The 13,509-nt window shown below is 55.0% G+C and overlaps 1 protein-coding gene across 1 annotated transcript; it reads left to right on the top strand.

Moving 5' to 3' along the window:
* The first annotated feature begins 5,986 nt into the window (after positions 1–5,986).
* ARSI (arylsulfatase family member I) lies at positions 5,987–10,489 on the top strand. Its single transcript, XM_042826398.1, has 2 exons — positions 5,987–6,618; positions 7,939–10,489. The coding sequence occupies exons 1-2, from the start codon at positions 6,299–6,301 to the stop codon at positions 9,341–9,343; spliced, it is 1,725 nt and encodes a 574-aa protein (XP_042682332.1). The 5' UTR covers positions 5,987–6,298; the 3' UTR covers positions 9,344–10,489.
* Positions 10,490–13,509: the final 3,020 nt, after the last annotated feature.

Raw genomic sequence — 13,509 nt, forward strand, 5'->3', positions numbered from 1 at the left:
GGACCTTCTGCTCTGACTCATGCCTGGGAATCATCATCCTCAGCAGTGGGGCTGTGTCGCAGTGCCGGGGTGGGGGGAGCTCCATCTCTGGGTACTGTGCCTTCTACCACAACAGGACGGCCCTGGGCACCCCATGCCTTCGAAGAAACTTCAAAGCAACAGCACGGCACCTCCTGCTAGCAGGGAGTGCTGATGAATAATAGAATGGACCCACCCACTCTCACTTTAATCTGTCATGTTCTATGGAAATTAAGCCTTTCTCTTACAAGCAGGCAATTTGCGCTCTTGGCATCTCCAGCGAGAGCGAGCTCTCAGCTCTTCTGCTGGGTTATTGATACCTTTTGTATAAAGCAATGCAGTGCCTAATTGGGCTCTTTGCCTATTCCAACGCGCTGCCAGCAAGCAGAACCTACAGCAGCCCTTAGCAGAACGCAGCTCATGGTGCTGTGGGGAGAAGTTGGACATGAAGAAAACACATCCTGGGCAAACAGGCACCACTCCCCTAGTGGCTCGCAGGTGCAAGCCCGGCTGGCTCACACAGGTGTGTTTTCCTTGCTCTGATCTGGGCCAGGGCTATAAACAAGCAGGCAATCCCTGAGCAAGAAAGGGCTCCTTGTGTGCTGCAAGCACTTGTGCCAAGCTGGGGGAGTGCGGGGGTTTTATGCCCCTCCTTTCCCGTGTGTTAGGAAAGCATCTCGCTGCTGGACCTTGCATCCCTGCCAGCCAGAATGCAGCTCTTTGAAGAGGCTGCACCTGGAAGGAAAGATGGAAAGGGCTGGAGAGAGCTGGGGGTGCCTGCAGCCATGGGAGGGAGTGTGGCACTGCGGTGCGTGGGGCTGCGTCTGTGCCCAGGTGGTGCTGGGAAGAACTGTGCCTTTTCATGGAGCTGGGTGAGGCTGGAGGTGATGCCTGTGCCCTGCGTGCTTTGAGGAGTTGGGGGGTGCTGCGTGTCCTGTGATAAACTGCCTCAGGAATGAGGGTGGGGAGTCCAAAACCAATAGGTGGGGGAAACCAGTGCCAGAGTCACGCTGCAGCAGGGCCAGAAAGCAACTATGTTAAATGCTAAAATCCTTCCTTCTGCCACTTTGGGTCCTTCTCTGCTTCAAAGGGGTTTGGAGGTAAGGAAACTGATGGTTTGTTTTGTTTTGTTCTTTAGTTTTATTATTGTTATTGTAAATGAAGCTTGACCTTCTGTCAGGGTGAAGGACAAAACCATATCTACCCATGGAACTTGAACTGTGAGAATGGATGGGACAAGGCACAAACCATCTGTCTACAGCGCTCTCCATCTTCCCAACCAAATTCAGGGGGGTTCCTCACACCTAACCCATGGTATACAGCATCTCCAGCAGCACCACAGGGCACAAGGGAGAGCCTGGCTTGTGCAGGGCTGGATCTGGAGCCTGGAAACTCATGCCTGGGGCAGGAGGAAGAAGGAGAGCACCCAAGTGGAGTGGAAAGCTTGCTGTAAGGCATGGAAGGAAGGAGCCACGCCAAACCCATAGGCTCCTATCCAGCTCTTCAAAGTGAGCATGCCAGTCATTACAGAGGGGAGGGAAGGAGAAGGTGATGAACAGCAGTGCACAGAGTTGGGAAAAGGGAGGGATGCTGTGAGGGAGTGAGGCCAATGGGTTGGGGTCTGCCAGAGGAGAACAAATGTGAGCAGGAATGTTTAACTGACTTCAGAAGAGAACCCCCAGAGTCATTGAGATGTGTCACCGGGGTTCAAGAACAGAAGAAAAGTTCCTTACCCTGAGACAAGCAGACTCTTATTTAAGGATTTTACTTGTTTCTGTGGTGCCAGGCAGCCAGGAGAGGAGCAAGGGGAGCAGCAGCAGCAGTAGGAACAAACCCTGGCCAAGCCCAGAGAGGCGATGGTTTACATTAGAGAAGGCTCTAATGTTGCACGATGGCCTCTAAGTGCGTTTTGATGATGATGATGATTATTTTCAACTGAGCAAATGGCAGGAACACGGGCAGGGTATTGGAAAGCTGTTTGGCTCCGAGAACAACATCCAGTGGTGCTGCTGAGCCCCTGCCAGAGGGACTGCTGCTGTGCTGCAGGGACTGCTCCCTGCGTCGGCAGCACGCTGCTCCCCACTGCTGTAACCATCCTCACTGTTTGGGCAATGACGAGGGTTGCATAAGCAGGAGTCAAAGTCAATTTGCTATTTTCTCCTCCCTTGATTTCAGCTTCCAGGGAGCAAAGGATGGTGTGTTTAGAAGCTCTGTTGACACCCCTCTCCCAACAGTGAAACGCTTCTGAGCTTTTCCCTTTGCAGAACAGCTCGCAGGAGAGCCCTGCATTCAGCTCCTCACAGCCTCACGCTGCCCTGTGATCCCTTTTCCCCCTCTAGACAAAATAACAAGCTCTCTCCTTTCTCAGGACCGCGCGCTTCTTTTCCAGACTTGCCTCAGCCTTTTCACCACGCCAATAAAGAAAAAAAAGCCAATGCATCACACGTTGGCTGCGGAGAGCGGAAACCCTTAAACATCTGAGAGCCGGGAGCGAGGCGCTGTGATTTGCAAGGCCCCCTCTGCCCTCGTTGGGTCAGATGCCTCTTGCTCTGAAGGAAGAGAGAGGGGACTTGTTAAAACCTTGCCTATTTCTCAGTCTGAGGTCCCGTTTTGGCTGTCCGGAGGCTGAGGCGTGAGCTGGGAGTGGGGCTGCCGAGGGGGGCAGGGCAGCGAGCCTGCAGCGTGCAAACAGATTGTGCAATATTTGCCTTGCACAGAGCTCCCATTGTACAGCCTGGGAGTTCTGCTTTCAATAATTCCCCTGCTCATAATGCCTCATTGATGGCGAGAGAAAGGCAGTATTGAGCGCTGAAGGGGCTCCAGCTTTGAAAAGGGTTAAAAAATAAAGAAAAAGGGGAGGGGAGTGGGGGGAAAGGAGATTTGAGGCTTAGTTTTAAACTCTGCTGTGTGGCCCTTATGGTAAATCGCAGCCGCTGAGAAGTATGCAGAGAGCTGTTTGCATAACCCGGTGTGCAGCAAATGCTCTTGAAGCCCAAACACGAGTGCGGCCGGAGCTGGAGGTGGTGGGGAGAGAAAGCAGGAAGGGCTGTGATTATTTTAATTCTTGCCCCAGGCCACATTAAATTAATAACGAAAAAAAGAAAAAAAAAAAAAAAAAAAGAGTGAATATCCAAATATTTGGTTAGAGAAGCAGCTGTGCAAATGTGAGCCGCTGTGCCAGCTGCAGGGACATCGGTCAATGCTCACCGCCTTGTGCTGATGGCTGGGGAGCATCTCGTGTGCTGCTCTGGGCTGGAAAGCACCAAAAGGAGCCCCGAAGCCTTTGTCTGGTGGCTTCACCCATCGCTGCTGTGGAGGTATGGTCTCAACTGGAAAGTGTCTGTAGGTGCGTGGAAGCGCTCGGTCTGGGGGATGCTCTGTGTGCTGCGATGCTGCCAGCCCTGCAGCTCTCACCCCACAGGGCTCCCATTGCTGTGGGCTGGCAGAACTGCCAGGCAGATGCAGGACCGAAGCGGCTGAGGGCTTGGACTGAGAATGCCAACATCAGCAGCTGTAGCCAGGCGGGTTGCCAGGGGAATCCTCCCTGTTGTGCAATGCTGAAGCTCTCCAAGGATGCTCCCAGCTCTTGAGACATCTCAGAGCGAGACCGGGCAAGTGACTGCCATCAGTTCCCAGCAGTGAGAGGAGTGACTACAGGCCCTGAGCACTTTTTCCATGTGTGGAGCTTGTGATGCATTAATCACCTCTAGAGCAGCATTGCTGCCGGCTGCAATCGTCCTGACCTGAACCTTAGAGCTCTCGTTTCTTCCTCTCCCTCCTCTTCTTCCTCCTTCCCAGCTGCTCCCATCTCCTGCCTCCAACAATCCCAGCAGGGCTGCTCTGACAGCACCATTTATGCATGTTAGGTGTTAGGAAAATCTGACACAGGGAGCCAGGGGGGTCATTCCGCCTAGAGGTGTTCAAGGGGTATGGAGATGTGGCACTGAAGGATGCAGTCATGGTGGGCATGGTGGGATGGGTTGGGGTTGGATCATAGAGGTGAGTGGGGACACCTCCTTCCTGAGCAGCACCTTTTCATCAAGTCCAGTTGTTTTCTACAAAGAGGGAATTATTCAAAGCTGAGGAATTCAGGGGAGAGTGGAGAGGCGTGCGGGAGGAGAGCGGTGCAAAGGAGAGAGGGGAAGGGAGGAGAGGAGCAGCAGAAGGAAAGAAAGATGAACTGATGAACCGGGACTTCATCAAACCTTGCTGAAGGGTTGCAGGGAAAGGCACAGCCAAGTGCCAAACGTCCCCACTTCTGTGCCCTAGCATGCCTGATGTGGGGTTGGGAGGAGACATGGGATGGGAGGGCTATGGGGGAGTGTCTGGGGCAGAGAATGTGGGGATGGCCCAGGGAGGAGATGTGGAGGAGGAGAGCCCAAGGAAAGGGGTGTGCAGGGGAGGGGATGTGGAGGACCTAAGAGAGCAGAGCCTGGGGGGGACACAGCAGGGGGAGGCCCAGGGGAGAGGGTGTGAGGATGGTGGAGGGACCTGGCAAAGGGAAGTCTGGGGGAGGGGGAAGTGAGTGGGGGGCCCACAGAGGGAAGGGAGGGTATGGTGGAGGGGGCTCAGAGGGAAGGGGACAGGAGGCCCAACAGAGGGGAGCCTTCTGGCTCAGCTGCTCCTGGGAGCTAAAGCTCTGCAGAGCCATCCCAAAGCCCCCGCTCAGCCCTTGCCATAGCAGCCCTGCGGTCCTGAAGTCAGACATGGGGTGTGCATGGGTTGAGGGGAAACATGGTGGGTTGCACTGTGTGTTGGGAGCCCTCCGTTCCCATCCACACAAGGGACATAATGGTGCCAAACTGCTCACCTGGATCTGTGTTCTGTGAACAGTGTGCGTTTCCAAACTCCCTGTCCTGTGCCAAGTCCTGCCCTAAGGAAAATCGAGGAGAGAGGGGTGTGCCATGCACAGTGCTGTCCTGATCCCTCATGGATGCAGACCCTGCAAAAGGAGTTACACAGGAGTGTCTCTCTCAGCTCTTCCAAAACTCCCCCAAAGCGCTGAGGCAACAATGTGGCCCCTTGTCCCAGTACCTACACCTAGATCAGCACTTTTGTATGGGCATGGACACCTATTTTACATCAAACCCTGCCCTGGGCTGTCTGTGACCATGGCACTCCCAGTCCCTCTCTACCTCAGTTTCCCCACTTATCAAATGGGTGCAGCAGTCCCCATCCCATAATACATACATATTCCTAATTATCGGCATGCCCTGCAGCGGCCTGCTTCACCACTGGAGACGTCCCGACAAGTTTCTGCAGCTCTCCTTTCTTTGCCCGTGCGCTATCTGCACGGGGCTGGACGGGTGCCGTGGGGCTGCGGGTCGGGGCTGAGCATCGCAGCGCAGGGGCCGCGCCGCGGAGAGGCGGGCAGCCCCGCTTAGGACCCTGCACGCTTTGGGTTTTCCCAGCTTTTTCCTGGAGTCGCTGAGCGAGCGGGGAGGGGCCGAACTTGCGGCTCCCCATAAACCTGGACGCTGCGCCCACGGTCCGGGCAGCTGTGCGGACTCGCGGTGTCCCTCGGAGGCTGCGTCCCTGTGTCCTCACCCCCCGCGTGGCTCTTGCGCAGCCCTCCTGCCCAACCCACAGCGCTGAGTGTCCAGACTGAGAAAGACTTTGGGAGAAGAGAGAAGAAGAAAAAAAAATTAAAAAAAGAGGAAAAAAATAGCCATGGTGGTGTGGGCTGGTCGAGAAATTCTTCGGGAGAAGACGGTGAGAAAAGGACACAGCGGCTGTTTCCCAAAGGGTGAGGAAGGGAGCGCGGCACCGCTGGGCTTGAACTTTAGCACCCTCTTCTGCGGGAGTGTAAGTAAAAAGATCGGCTCATCCTGAGCCAGAACGGCGCTGGGGCGGAGGAGAAGGCGGCCGCTCACTGCGGAGTGGGTTTTCTGTGCTGCTTTGGAAAGAAATAACAGGGGGAAAAAAAAAAAAAAAAAAAGAAAAAAAGAAAAAAAAGAGACGCGTTGAGAAGCCAAAGAGTGCTTGTAGCACTCCGAGTTGCTTTGGGGCTGTTCCTAATCACCGCGTGAGGAAAGGAAAGCCGTGCATGTGGGTTTGATTGGAGCGGCGCGATGCTTGTTTTCTTTTGACCGATCGCAATCCAGCCCCGCCGCTCCGGGCTCTTTGTGTGCGTGTGAGCGTGCCTCGATGGGAGCTCGTCCCGCTCCACTCCCACCCGCCATCCCCTAAGCTGGGGGCTGTCCGAGGAGGGGACATCCCCACGTGTCGCTGCGATGCCGGGGCTGTAGGTCGCTCTGTGGGCAGCACGCACCGCTCTGGGATGGCTGTGTACGCCCTCACCGGCTTCTCGCTGGTCAGCCTGCTCAGCTTTGGCTATTTATCCTGGGACTGGATGAAGCCTGGCTTGGTGGCCGACGTGGCTACGAGCCCCATGGAGAAATCGCTGCCTCCCGCCTTCACCCGCCCGCCGCACATCATCTTCATCCTGACCGACGACCAGGGCTACCACGACGTCGGGTACCACGGCTCTGACATCCAGACGCCCACCTTGGACAGGTTGGCAGCCGAGGGCGTGAAGCTGGAGAACTACTACATCCAGCCCATCTGCACGCCGTCCCGCAGCCAGCTGATCACCGGCCGGTAAGCCCCCACTGCTCATTCCTATACGGACCTCTCCTCTCCCATAGCTCTGCAAGGCTCACGCCCCGCTCGTCGCAAGGCACGTATCCCCATATGTTGGTAGATACTTCATCACTGCTGCAGTTGGACTCATGATGGATCCCTTCCAACTTGGGTTATGCTATGATTTTGTGCTGGAGATCCTCTAGAGAAAAGAGCCTTCCTGGCCCTGTTGGGTAAAGAGTTGATTTGTGCGTGGTTTTGTAATAGCACGTGGCAGGTCACCAGCAGTGAAAATGTTGCTCCAAACAACCAAAAGTCACTTTGAGAAAAGGCAGTCCCTGCCCATGAGGTCCTCTGGTGGTGGGGCGAGGTGTCTCTGCTTGGATGACGCTGCAGACTTTGGGTTGGTTTCTTCTCACATGGGAATTGGCTGCTGGGCTGTCAGGTGGAAGGATGCTCCCTTGCACTGCCAGCTCTCCCTTAGGCTGTGCTTTTCCCTGCTGCTCACTCAGTCTGACTGAGCAGGGCAGGGTGGGTGGAAGGTTTCTCCATCCCATTGGGCACATCCTGGTTTCCTGATCGTGAGCCTTTTAGCCTCCCGGGAACTGATGGGGTTTTCCCATCAGTAAGTAAGACTGGGATGACCAGTAAGACTTACTGGAGTAAGACTGGGATGATTTCCCTGCCCCGGTATGATTTCCCAGCATTTTCTGTAGGAGACATTTAATCAGCATCCCTCGATGTGGTGGCTGTGGATGTGGTCACCTACTGCCTGGGATGGTGGAGCTCAGTGGGGTCCAGACAAAACCCTCTCCTCTCTCCTGATGGCTCCAGAGGGAGCTCAGGCATCTCTGGGGGTGTGCAAAAGAGGATGAGGATACATCTGCACGCAGGCCTCAAGTTGCACCAGGGAAGATTCAGGTTGGCTATTAGGAAAAATTTCTTCTCAGAAAGAGCAGTGATGCAGTGTTACAGCGCCCCGGGAGTGGGGGGATCACCTTCCCTGGAGGTGTTTGAGAACTGTGGAGCTGAGGGATGTGGTGGGGGGAGGTGTCAGTGGGCATGGTGGGGGTGGTGGGTTGACAGTTGGACATCTTTGAGCACTATTCCAACCATACAGTTCCATGGGGAAAAGCAAGAGCACATGGAGCCACCTCCTTCCTGAGCCAGCGCCCTTCTGTGATTCTATGATAAGGAGCTCTCTGTATCTGGCACAGAGCTGCTCCATGGCTGTGTGACACAGAGAGCTGCACATTACTGGGGTCTCCAGAACACAAACTGCCGCCATGTCCCACCCAGCATTACTCTCATCACCACTGATTTGGCTCTTTCCTACAGGTACCAGATCCACACAGGGCTGCAGCACTCCATCATCCGCCCCCGGCAGCCCAACTGCCTGCCCCTCGACCAGGTCACCCTGCCCCAGAAGCTGCAGGAAGCCGGTTACTCCACGCACATGGTGGGCAAGTGGCACCTCGGCTTCTACAAGAAGGAGTGCCTGCCCACCCGCAGGGGCTTCGACACCTTCCTGGGCTCCCTGACGGGCAACGTGGACTACTACACCTACGACAACTGCGACGGGCCGGGCGTCTGCGGCTATGACCTGCACGAAGGGGAGAACGTGGCGTGGGACCAGAGCGGGAAGTACTCCACCTTCCTCTACGCCCAGCGTGTCAGCAAGATCCTGGCATCCCACAGCCCCAAGGAGCCCATCTTCATCTACGTGGCCTTCCAGGCAGTGCACACTCCGCTGCAGTCACCCAAGGAGTACATCTACCGCTACCGCTCCATGGGCAACGTCGCTCGCCGCAAGTACGCGGCCATGGTGACGTGCATGGATGAGGCAGTGAAGAACATCACCTGGGCCCTCAAGAAGTATGGTTATTATGACAACAGTGTGATTGTCTTCTCCACGGACAATGGTGGGCAGACGTTCTCTGGGGGAAGCAACTGGCCGCTACGGGGCCGCAAAGGGACGTACTGGGAAGGGGGTGTGCGTGGCATCGGTTTTGTCCACAGTCCTTTGATCAAGCGCAAGCGACGGACCAGCTGGGCACTGGTGCACATCACAGACTGGTACCCGACCCTGGTGAGTCTGGCCAGGGGCAACCTGAGCAACGTCCCAGGCCTGGATGGGTACAACGTCTGGCCTGCCATCAGCGAGGGGAAGGAGTCACCGCGAACTGAAATCCTGCATAACATTGACCCCCTCTACAACCACGCCAAGTACGGCTCCTTGGAGGATGGCTTCGGTATCTGGAACACGGCCGTGCAGGCCTCCATCCGCGTCGGGGAGTGGAAGCTCCTCACCGGGGACCCCGGTTACAGCGACTGGATCCCCCCGCAGACGCTGACCAACTTCCCGGGCAGCTGGTGGAACCTGGAGCGGCTGACCGACGGCTTGAGAAAATCTGTGTGGCTTTTCAACATCACCGCAGACCCCTACGAGCGCTATGACCTCTCGGAGCAGCGCCCCGACATCGTCCGAGCTTTGCTGACCCGTCTGGTGCACTACAACCAGACGGCCATCCCAGTGCGCTACCCTGCTGAGAACCCCCGCGCCCACCCCGACTTCAATGGAGGTGCCTGGGGGCCTTGGGCCAGCGAGGACGAGGTGGAGGAGTGGGAAGGTGGTGGTGGGGACCCCCCCAAGGGTCGGGGCAAGAAGAAGAAGTGTAAGATCTGCAAACTGCGCTCTTTCTTCCGCAAGCTGAACACCAGGCTCATGTCCAACCGCATCTGAGCGGAGGGTCCCCAGCGCCGACGCAGCCTGGCCAGGGTGGAGATAGAGATGGCAGTGCTATGGGGTGGGATGGAGGGAGAGGGATGGATGGGGGTTCACCCCGAACACTTCTGCACTTGGCCGGACCAGCAACCACAGAGAGGGCAGACAGACCAGCAGGGATGGGCAGCACAGGTTCATGGCTGTGCGCAGCCCCTTCAGTGCCAGACACTTCTTCTTGAGGACCATGCAGACTGTGAGCTCTGGCCGTGGCAGCAGCACAAGGGTGGGGGTGCGGGGCGTCAGGCCAGCCTCAGTCACTCTGGCTGCATTTTTTCCCTTGGTGTTTCTCTGTAGATACATGTTGCTGACTTGCTGCATGCTGCTGAGAAGCTGCTTGGTTTGCTCTTGATCTAGGAACTCGAGGGCTTCCCCAAACCCAAGACAATGGCATTTCCCCTTTATACTTCCCTATAGAAGGATGGCTTCCTGACTCAGCCTTGCTGTGATGAGGTCCTCACCTTTGGCCATGGCTTCTCCTCTTCACTGGCTCGGGGCAGCCAGGAGCAGCCCTGGAGCTGTGCCTGCAAGGACATGGTTGGAAGCAGTGCCTTGCTGCACGCAGAGGACAAATGCTTCTGGACAGCCCTATGCATGGGAGGCAGCTTTGTCCCAAAGGTCCCCAGTAGTTCATCCCCAGCTCTGCCTGGTTGGATCCCACAGCTGCACAGCTGGAGGCACCCCTAAGTTCCTCTCTGTGCATCCTACAACCAAGCCCAGGACAGATGAAAGACATCAGGAAGATCTCATAGATCTGCTCCATCACCGCAGGACACGGAGCCCCGTGGTCATGGAGAGGGGCATCCCTTCACCCTGCCTTCACCATCCCTTCACCCTCCCCTTTCCTGCAGCTGGGCAGGATGTGCCACCACATCCCCTGGCCATGGACACAGCGCTGTGCCCCCGCGCTCCCCGCGGACGTGCGCTCCGACAGGAGCTGGCGCGGATGAAAGAGGGTAAATAGCTTTAAAAGCATTTTGGATGCACGGTGCATTTCCATTTACACAATGTGTTTTACATTTCTCCCCACAGGTTTCTCTTGGTGCAGCGCGTGTAGGCGAAGGCCCTGCTGTGAATTTTGAAAATAGTTATTTTTGTCTCTGGAAAATGAGGCCCGTTAGGACTTGTCAGCTCTTGGATGAGCAGTGTGGGCTTTTTTTTTTTTTTTCCTTCCTTTTTTTTTTTTTTTCCCCCTCTTTTTCCTTTGCAAAATAACATTCATTTAAAATCTGTCATTGAAAGATGTGACAATTGGCAGCGTGCACACTGAATACCTTTCAGTGCGCTTTCAAGCCCTGTGTGTGAGAGGGACGGGGACGGGAAGAGAATGCAATGACACGTTTGTATTTTTTTTTTTTTTTACTCTTAGCTGGATTATTTGAGGGAATTGGGATTTTCTGTAGAAGTAAAGAAAAAAAAAAAATGCTGACAGCAAGGCATCCTGCAGGAGAGCCTCTTCTTGTAGAGGTGGGAAGGAGTTTGCAATGCTGGGGCTTGGCTGTTGGCGCAGCTGGCCCTGCTGCTCCATCCATCCACCACCACACTGCTGGCCCAAGGGCACCCAATGCCCTCCAGGACAGGACCCATAGGGCACTCAGCTCCTCCCCATCCCTAATGTCCCATTTCCATCCCTGCCTCATCCAGCAATGCGCTCTGTTGCTGCCTTTTGGCCAGGCCTCTCGGCAATTGGTTGCCAAATTTAAGGCAGGAGGAGGATGCTGAGAATCACACAATCATTAAGGTTGAAAAAGAGTTCTGAGATCATCACATCTAACATGAGATCAACACATCTAACCCTGTCACCCTTATTGCCCAGTAAGCCTTGGTCCCTCAGTGCCACATCTATGCATCAGCATTTGGACTGAGACTCACCTGAGATTCTGGGGTGGGCAGAAGGAGTGGGGCTGGCTGTGGGGCGGTGGCAAGGCGTGTGGAACAGTTTTCATTTCCATATTTATATAAACATGCCCAAGTTTAGTCCTTCCTTTATTTCATTTTTTTAATTATTTTTTCAAAAATGGAAATTTCCATGAAAACACGTTTGATGTTTCTCCAAACGGTTTCAATAATATCTCATTGAAAATGCTCGTCGTGTCTCATCTCCAGCTCTGATCTCTGGGGCCAGTGCTGGTTTTGCACAGTCAGTCTAGCCGGAGTTTGGGGTCTGAATTCTCTCTTAAATAAATAAATAAATAAAAAGCGTTCTGAATTCTAGAAGGAAGAAAAACATTGAAGGAAAAAAAAAAAGAAAAAAGAAAAAAGCGTTAGTTCCTGAAAAGAGGAAGAGTGGGCAGAGGTGTCTCTGGGTGCTGGGGAATGCAGAGCCTGTCCCCTGTCCCACCGCTGCTCGTGAATGGTCCCAGTTGGCTTGGATCCAGCAGTGCAGCTCTGGAACAAGGAGAGAGAAGCAGCGAAGTGCCAAAATCTTGTGTTTTCACACCGTTCATCCCCCCTGCGAGAGCTCATGGGCTCCAGGTGGGAAAGGGTTAACGTAGCTGATGGGCGAGACGCTGCTGAAGTGGCTTTGGAGAGCTCTTCGCCTTGCTGTGATGCTGCAGCACAGAGATCTGTTTACATAGGGATGCCAAGAGCTCAGTGTCCCACTCTTGGGAGAGTGCTGTGAGCCCTGGGCTGGGAAGTAGGGCAAAATACGGCCCTGTGGAGGGATGGGCAGGGGATGGAATGGGGTACGGCTGAGGATTGGCATAGGGAAGGGGATGGAAATGGGTTTGAGGTTGGGAGTGGGGATGAAGATGGTGGTGACAGGATGGAGATGGTGTTGGAAATGGGATGGGGTAGGATGGAGTAGAGCAGAGACATGAGTGGAAGGAGATGGGAATGGAGATGGGATTGGAGATGGGATGGGAATGGAGGTGGGGAAGAGATGAGGATGGATGGAGATTGGAACTGGAATGAGGATGGGAAAGGGGATGTGATGAGATAGAGATTTGGTATTAGAGATGGGATAGGCATGAGGGTCGAGGTGTGAAGGAGACAGCTATGGAGATGCTGATGAAGATGTGATGCTGATGAAGATGCAAGCAGCAGGAAAGAGAATGGACGTCTCCCAGCAAACTGCCACCTGGGAGGACAGCAGGGCACCCTGGGCACCTCTTTCTAGAGAGAAGCACAGACAAGGGGCTGACTCTCACTGCAGAACCTGGGATGAGGGAAAAGGTGGCCCTGGGCCCTCCCGTCATACCAAAAGCAGTTTCTGTGTTGCTGCTGGCACAAGTGCTGGGGCCCACAGACCGTTTGCCATTTGCAAACACAACCTTAAATGTAAAAATGCTCGCCTTACCCAGGTATTTATAATCCTCACCTAAAAATAACCACGAATTTAGCTTCCTGGAGGACAGCAACTGAGCATCCCCCAGACCCCAGCTTGCGTGTGAAACTGTCCCAGTAATTTTGGGATCTCAGCAGGATGTGACTCGGAGCTGTGCTTAGCATGTCTGTGAGACATGGCTGCAGGCTCTGTCAGCCCCTTCAAGCCCTGTGCTGGGGGGTGGCCACTCTGCAGCCCCTCTGGCACACACCGGGTCCTCCTGAGTCCCTTGGACAGCTGCCTATCCATGCATTCAGGGCTCGGTGTGCAATCCTCAGTCAGAGCATCCTTCCTTGGGCCGGAACTGGAGAGCCCATGCCAGGCTGCAGGAAGGAAATATCTGCATATGGAGCTGAGGGACGTGCGTGGAGGTATTTCGGGAAAGGCAGGCGGGTAACGGAGAGGAGGGGGTGAAGGTCTCCATCAGGTGGCCAGACACAAGCACTGCTGGCGGCTGCATCCCAGAGCTGTGAAGGAGCAGATTTCTGGGTGGGAAAGGAGATTTCAGATAAGGGGATGCAGCACCTGTCAGTCAGCTTGGAGACGAAAACCCCCGCTTAGGAAGCAGCACCAACACCAGCACGGAGGCATCGGGGCAAGTCCTGTCCCCTTTGCACTACCACTGGGGACCCCATGCCTGTGCCCCAGTGGTGGGTATTGGGCCCCTGCCCTTACGGCTCGGTGTGGGGATGAGAGCAGGTAATGGTGCAATTAATGGAAAAGCCATTAGGCCTTTCTCCTCCTCCCCCTCCTCTTCCTCACTCCGCCACTTGCTGTCCTCCTCCACTTCCACCTCCTT

This window comes from Centrocercus urophasianus, unplaced genomic scaffold, assembly GCF_019232065.1.
Source record: "Centrocercus urophasianus isolate 14NV4802_14NV808 unplaced genomic scaffold, USGS_Curo_1.0 seq_26, whole genome shotgun sequence".
Lineage (NCBI taxonomy): Eukaryota > Metazoa > Chordata > Aves > Galliformes > Phasianidae > Centrocercus > Centrocercus urophasianus.